Source organism: Colobus angolensis, unplaced genomic scaffold, assembly GCF_000951035.1.
Source record: "Colobus angolensis palliatus isolate OR3802 unplaced genomic scaffold, Cang.pa_1.0 Scaffold78, whole genome shotgun sequence".
In the NCBI taxonomy this organism is placed as follows: Eukaryota; Metazoa; Chordata; class Mammalia; order Primates; family Cercopithecidae; genus Colobus; species Colobus angolensis.
In genome coordinates this window covers 7,722,594-7,730,627 of record NW_012121598.1, presented here as the reverse complement: position 1 = coordinate 7,730,627, position 8,034 = coordinate 7,722,594, and the positions used below count along the sequence as shown (strand labels likewise).

General features: G+C 38.4%; 1 protein-coding gene across 5 annotated transcripts in view; it reads left to right on the top strand.

Annotated features, from left to right (window-relative positions):
- Nucleotides 1-8,034, top strand: part of MYO5A (myosin VA (heavy chain 12, myoxin)) — a 160,700-nt gene that overhangs the window by 17,342 nt on the left and 135,324 nt on the right. For all 5 annotated transcript variants that reach the window (XM_011928637.1, XM_011928633.1, XM_011928636.1 and 2 more), the window contains exons 4-5: nt 24-180; nt 5,841-5,984. In XM_011928637.1, the coding sequence (XP_011784027.1) occupies nt 24-180; nt 5,841-5,984 (301 nt within the window). The remainder of the gene's footprint in view (nt 1-23; nt 181-5,840; nt 5,985-8,034) is intronic.

Here is an 8,034-nt window from a genome sequence, read left to right as displayed (position 1 = left end):
TTTTTTTTTTTTTTATTTTACAGAGATGAACGAAATCAGTCCATCATCGTAAGTGGAGAGTCTGGGGCAGGAAAAACAGTCTCAGCTAAGTATGCCATGCGATACTTTGCAACTGTGAGTGGTTCTGCCAGTGAGGCCAATGTGGAGGAAAAGGTCTTGGCCTCCAACCCCATCATGGAGGTAAGACAGCAGAGTCTTCGCCTTTCTTCTTATATTCTCTTGATAAGAAACATGCTCAAAAAATTGATTGATACAGCATGTCTCAGAAAGCCCGCGGTCTCCCAGCCACTAAAATCAAGAAAATACTTTTCTACATGTTTATAAAAAATCTAGGAAAAGTAAAAATTTGGTAAGGTAGACGTTTTTAATAAAGCCCAGCTATAGCAGAATCTGCTTTAGTCTATAATCCTGAATTTTTGACCTGCTAGCGAAATTGTTGCCCCTAAATACCAGGCAGCAATTAAGTTTCCTTCTCCTCATTAACTGACTCATATCTATTGTTCCTTTCCTTGTGACAGAAGTACAAATTACTCATTTCCCCAAGCCCTGAGTTCTTATTTATGCTCCTTCTAAAACACAAGATTTGTTATGCTCAAGTATGAATGAGTTTCATTATTCCTTTGCCCATATTTCATTTTCTGTACTTAGTCCAACCTAAGTTGGCTTAAATTTTAATATAGCTAAAGTTTTAATTGTTTTTCCAGATTTGAACTGTAAACTTAAACTATGATCTTTATAAGCTTTGTTGTTGTTCTGTGAAGAATGTAGCACAGCTATAGGTTTGTAAAAGACATTCAGTAACTGTAAGGTTTTGACAGGGGAAGAACTATGAGAGAATGTGCTTTCAAAATTCGAGTGCACCATATACAAAGTAGAAATGCCTACGCCAATGAAAATGGAACTAATTGTTTGAGAATTTGAGTATTTTAGGATTTGTAGAGTATTATTTATCTATTAATATGATTTTTGGAAAGTTATAGTTTTATATGAAGACTTATTAAATGGAGAAAAATTAATTTTGTTAAATGGAGAGAATTAGTTTGGACATGCAGAAGCAAACTTCCCTTGTTAAAAATTCAAATCGGCATTTTTTTATTCCTGTCTTTTTCCTTTGTCAAGCCTTATTTGTCACCCAAACACAGATGGAGTTAAAATCGGCCTGGTGCACCTGCGGTACAAGTGGTTTTTGCAATAATCTATCTAGAGGTAATTGTGCTTGGTTTGCAGTGTTGCGTGTAACACTTCAGAACAGAATGCTGTGACCTCTTATCTGTAGGGCTGCCCTCTAGAGCAGCAGGACTTCTACTTTTTGGGATTGAAAAACAAGATATGATGGGAAAATTCAGAGGTTTCTTGGGCTGGATGTGCTACGGAAAAAAATACTGGGAATGCTTTCTGAAATAGGATGAACAAGAAGAAACAGATGCTTGCACCAGAAGAGAATAGTGAAAATGTTAAGCAAATGTTAAGATTTTGAAAGAATGTAAACTACAGATACAGTGCTGGATGTCACTGGTGTTAATATTGGGGAAATAGAATCTGTGGAGCCAGTTTTTGGTTTGGGGTCAGAACACAGCATGGCTTCTTTTCTTGCTGTTGTTGTTTTGACTGGTTTTGGTCATGACAGATTCTTGGTATTTGACAACAGTTCCAGCCATTTTAGTCCCTAGCACTGGAATATCCCAAAGTCTTGAATGTGATAGCATTAGGTAATCCCATTTCTTTTGGGCCTGGACCATATAATACTAGGATTTGAAGTTGTCTTTGAGGATAACTGAAGTCTAGAATGAACCTTCTAGAATTTTTCATGAGTAGAGTCAACTATTTTATTACCTCTTTCAAAAAAAAAAAAAAACTTTATTGGTTTTTCTACAACACAGATTTGAATTGTATTAGTAGGAGTGATATTAAAAATTTGGAATAGCCACTGTCGTAGTCCATTTAGTGTTGCTGTAACTGTAGCCTCAGAATACCTGAGGCTGGGTAATTTATAAAGACAAGAGATTTATTTAGCTCATGGTTCTGTGGGCTATACAGTAAGCATGGCTCTGGCATCTGCTAGGCCTCTGGTGAGGCTGCATAACATGGCAGAGAATGTCACAGGGCAAGTGGACACACGCGAACAGGGGAAACCTGAGGGCCTCCTGACTTCATAACGACCCACTCCAGTGGAAATGAATCTAGTCCCAAGAGAACTAATCCAGTCTCACCAGAGGGAGAACTCACTGCAGGAGAACTTTACCAAGGCTTTCACTATAGATTTGCCCCCATGACCAAAACACCTCCCACTAGACCCCACCTCCCAGCACCTCCACATTGGTGATCAAATTTCAACATGAATTTTGGTGGGGGCATGTTATATCCAAACCACAGCAGTCAAAGATAATACTTACAATATGCAATTATAAAGAATATGCCCTGCTTGCTGGGATGAACGTAAAAGATAAAGGGATCAGCTATGCTCACCTGCTTCCTTCTCTGTTATTTAGTCTGTCTAAATAATTTGAAATTGTTCATCTGTAAGAATTTGGATTAAGAAAAATTTAAAGAGTTGAACTAATTTTCAATAACTACAAAAAAGGGCATCTCAATTTGAAAGATGGAAATGTAATATGGAGCTGAAGATCAGTTACTGGAAGAGAACATAGGTAAAATACTGAGTATGTAGTCTGAAAAATTTGTAGCTTTGAATCGTTTCAAGACTATGTCCCTATATCAGAGCCCTTTGCTGTGATATCAGGAAAGGTATATCTGCGTCTCCAGTGATCTGCTGAAACTCCTCATAGGATAATCAGCATCCTACACGGTTAACATTATAATCCAGTGTCTAAAGAGATATGCACATTATTCTTCAAAAAGGAAGCTCCTCATTCTCAGCGTAGGCTTCTTTTGCAAAATGTGAATGATGTACAGATAATTACTCTATTTGCTCCATTTCATGATGTTTGCATTTTTTCCTGGAAATTTTCATCGTAAGATGGGAATAGCACACTGAAACTTTTTTTTTTTTTTTAAGAGACAGGGTCTTGCTCTGTCTCAGCCTGTCCCAGGCTGATCTCAAATGAACTCCTGGGCTCGAGCAATCCTCCTGCCTCAGCCTCCCAAAGTGCTGGGATTATGGGCGTGAGCCACTGTACCAGGCCTGGATCTTAATTTTTTTTTTTTTTTTTGAGACAGAGTTTCATTCTTGTTGCCCAGGCTGCAGTGCAATGGCATGATCTCAGCTCGCTGCAACCTCCACCCACTGGATTCAAGTGATTCTCCTGCCTCAGCCTCCTGAGTAGCTGGGATTACAGGCACATGCCACCACGCTCAGCTACTGTTGTATTTTTAATAGAGGTGGGATTTCACCATGTTGGTCAGGCTGGTCTCGAACTCCTGACCTCAGGTGATCCACCTGCCTTGGCCTCCCAAAGTGCTGTGATTACAGGCATGAACCACCGCACCTGGCCAATTGTTCCTTTTTAATTTTAATAACCATAATTGAAGATTTTCCTCTCCATTTACCAAAGAAGTGGCTCATGCATCATTACATTAAAATAGTAAAACCAAGATTACCAAGATCATAAAATTAATTTTTTCCTTTAGTGGCTTCTTGCTAATTAAAGTGAAAATAGTATTAGGGAGTCTCTTGTGAATACAGTGCTTATGTGGCCGAGGCAACAATTGAGGGAGTGGACAAAAGGTACTGTTTATGTATAGAAATTTCTTTCGCTATCAGGTTCAGGACTTAGAATCAAATAATTTTATTTTTTAAAAAGAACCCTAGAGTTCCACTATCCTAGTCAATTTACCATCGAGGATACTAATGGTCCTCAAAGAGATCAAATAATGGCAAGTTGATAATAGGGTCTGGTCTGATAGGTCTTCGGGCTTCTAATTCATTTGTTCTTTCCACCATTGTTTGTCTATGTTTAAATGCATTTTGCTTGAAAACAAAAGGATCTGCTTCAACTCTAGTCAGTCCCTGCCTCTTCTCACAATGTGGTGGTGTTTCGACAGGTGGGCCACTCTGACGCCCAGTCTGAGTAGATGGGGAGAGATGATATGTGGAAGGTGGGGTAAGAGTTGAGGAAGGAGGAGAAGCTGTGGCCCACCCTTCCTCCACTTGCTTAGTGCTTAGGACCGTAACTAATATTTACTGAGTGTTTATTGAGTAGCTGCTGCTACTTCTACCGCATGTAACCTTTCATTTGCTCTTTGGAAGAATATATTGTGTTGAGAGAAAAGCCTGCATTTATAATTAATCTCCTTTTCTAAATAAAGTAGTGAGACAGTGTACAGACTTTTTTTTGCTGTGGTGTTTTGTAATATCAAGAGGGGTAACATCTGAGTAAATGAATAGATAAATTATCTCAGGCTACATTAGATCCTCTGTAATTTTGCCAGGAAGATATTCTTATTCTTATTTTTCTAGAAAAGATTTTAAAATGTTAATCTAAAATATAGCAATGTCCTCACTGCCAAAACAAAATAGGATGATATCTACACTCTATTTCAGAAAGTGAAAATATGTTTTCTTTGATTGATCAAAGAATCGAATGTGCTGACTTGTATGGCTGTGTTACTACTGTTTTCATTCCTTACATTTGTATCACTCTTAAAACTACATTGTATTTTCACATCTTTCTCTCTGCTGTAGTTTCAATATACTAATCCTAACATAGGCTTTGTGAAGGTGAAAGACATTAATCTTTTATGAAATTTGCTTATTAAACATTTAATATATGCATTATGTAAACACTTGCTTTTCTGACTACACCTTTTTTTTGCTTTCCCTTAAAAAAAAATTATAGAAGCCAGTTACCTAAATCAGAAAGACATATGGCATTAAAAATTTTAAGGTTATATAAAACATTTAGCAGCGAGTTATATTCTCTGCATTCTGTAGCAGATATTTTGTAAGCTAGATTTAACTGTCAAGATCCAAAGTCAAATGTTTCTTTTTCTGGTTCTGAAAATGGCCTTTAAATTGAGTGGGTAATACTAATACTCTGCTAATAAACAGTCTAACTGGACCTTTGTTGCCACAGGATAAGGTGATAGAAATATCAGGCTAAAGAGACCCTGAGCACCAGAGCAGCATTTCCAGGAAATATTGATTGGTCTTAACCATTTTATTTATGTAAAGCAGGTGAAGTTTTTTGGAAAAACATAAAAACCTGAAACTTACCTAACAAAGCCCATGCCTTGGCAGCTCTCATTCTCATCTGTTCTCTTTCTTTGCTGGCATGAACATTCAGATAACCCAAGAGGTGTTATGAAAATATTCTAACCTCTGAGTTCAGGTCTGTTGTTTCTGAAAATCATTTTTGTGAGAATAACAAGACAAATAAGAACTATTAGTATATATCTGTGTGACTGTGCAGTGAGCAAAGCATACACCTGTGCCTGCAGTGGCAAAAGTGGTTCTGTTCTTAAAAGAATCAGTTTTGGCTGGGTGCAGTGGCTCACGCCTGTAATCTCAGCAGTTTGGGAGGCCGAGGTGGGTGGATCACAAGGTCAGGAGCTTGAGACCAGCCTGGCTAACATGGTGAAACCTCGTCTCTACTAAAAATACAAAAATGAGCTGGGCGTGGTGGCATGTGCCTGTAATCCCAGAGGCTGAGGCAGAAGAATCGCTTGAACCTGGGAGGTGGAGGTTGCAGTGAGCCGAGATCGTGACACTGTACTCCAGCGTGGTGACAGAGCAAGACTCTGTCTCAAAAAAAAAAAAAAAAAAAAAAAATCAGTTTTAAGGACCTGTGTTCTACTCCATCTTTTCTCTCACTGAGCAGATTCTGTAAATGTCATGTTGTTAATTACACGTCTAAAATCTTATTTTCTCCCTTGCTTTTTAGTCAATTGGAAACGCTAAAACAACCAGGAATGATAATAGCAGCCGTTTTGGGAAGTATATTGAGATTGGTTTTGATAAGAGATATAGAATCATTGGTGCCAATATGAGAACTTATCTTTTAGAGAAATCCAGAGTGGTATTCCAGGTAAGCCGGCCATATACACAAATGTACTTGTGTTAGATTGCTGTATAATTGTTGAGTCCATGCTTGCTGGTATGTATTTTATTTCTAGATAGTTTTGAGCGTATTATGACAGTATTACCTGCAACCACACTTGGACTGAAGCATGGAAAATGGTGCCTGTTAGAGGCAGGGGAGTACCACTTAAACGCTAATAGTCTTTGGGGCTAGTCACCTTTAGGTTTGACTTTTCCCTACAGGTGCTTGCAGGAAAGCTTAGTTGAGAACAGGTGCTATTAATTTAGTCTTGTCGCTCATATTTCCAAATGATAGGGAAGGTATTGTTCCATGCTTTCAATAAGTTACAGTTTGAACTTGGTTCAAGAAAAAAAATTATCTTGTCCTCTTTCCTCCTTCTCCTCTCTTAGAATTTATTATTATTTAGATAGAATAGTGAGAGTTAAAAAAAATCTTCACGGCCGGGCGCGGTGGCTCAAGCCTGTAATCCCAACACTTTGGGAGGCCGAGATGGGCGGATCACGAGGTCAGGAGATCGAGACCATCCTGGCTAACATGGTGAAACCCCGTCTTTACTAAAAAAAAATACAAAAAACTAGCCAGGCGCGGTGGCGGGCGCCTGTAGTCCCAGCTACTCGGGAGGCTGAGGCAGGAGAATGGCGTAAACCCAGGAGGCGGAGCTTGCAGTGAGCTGAGATCCGGCCACTGCACTCCAGCCTGGGCAACAGAGCAAAACTCCGTCTCAAAAAAAAGAAAAAGAAAAAAAAAAAAAATCTTCACAACCCAATTGTGAACTACTATCAAAAAAACAGTTGATGCATCTGTCTAGGGTTTACGTTCACATGTAAGCTCTTGATCCCTTTTGATAGGAAAGTGGGAGATACTATATATTTACATCACTAACAGGCATACTTTATATATTTATAGGTATGGATTTATCACACACTCTCAGTATAGGGCTTCTGTAGACCTACTGCTTGCCTCATGCTGTGAGATTAAGGTTTCATTAACCTCAACTGCATGCCCATTGCATTGAGGTTCAAATGCCCCTGACGCTGCCATGTAACAGCATCCACAATTTCCATAGCCCAGGTCTGTCATAGGTTTGAAAGTGTCTGATAATTTGAGCAGTCTGAAGTTGCTCTGGCTTTGGCTTTGGGGCTGTGTCTGATTTGTCACCACCTAAAATATAATACTTGATTTGTATAGTAAGGCAATACAAATGAAGTATTATATTTAATATCTAGGTACATACAGAACAGTGTTACTACACTGATGGCCATTTGTGTAGGTTTTTTTGAAAAGTGTCTACTTTGATAACCAGAAGAAAGGATGGGTGAAACAGAGGTAGATCTAAGAGAAGATTCAAATGTTAGAGTTCAAATAGTAGAGGTTTGATTGATAGGTAAGTGAGTAAGCGGAGAGGAAAGATGGTCCTTGGTCAGTGTGAGACCAAAGGCTAGTAGTGCTTAATATAAAATGGTAAGGCCCAATCCTTATTGTCTTGTTTAGAGACACTGAACCATTTCTAGCAGTTTCCCAGTCTCCAGAGATATAGAATGTCAAGGATGTTTGGCTTGTCAAAATGAATCACACAATCAGAAGAGGCATACTTGTACGGTCCTTTATGAACAAAGAGGACCTAAGCATTTCTGCAGACTCACAGGCTTTTGTAGTTTCTGTGTGCTGAACCACCTGATCTCTTGTTTAATCATACTTGTGGTCATTAGTATATTGGTAATTTGTTCAGTGGCTTCTGTCCCTATAATAGGTTTTCTTTTCCAGACATCAGCCCCCTGTGGGCATCAAACCTGACCCTGGCCTTATTAGTAAGATTCATTAGCCAACTGAGTATACTGTAAAAATCAAGGATATAGTGATAAACTATTAGGTGTATGAATAATATTATTGCAACTGTATTTTTTAGATGTATATGTGGAAAAGACTCTCAGGAGATACTGAAAAATTATCTTAGAATTTGTATGTGATTTATTTTCTATTTTATAAAAGTTATTGATTTAAAATGTATAAACTAAAATGATATAGAAGATGTACA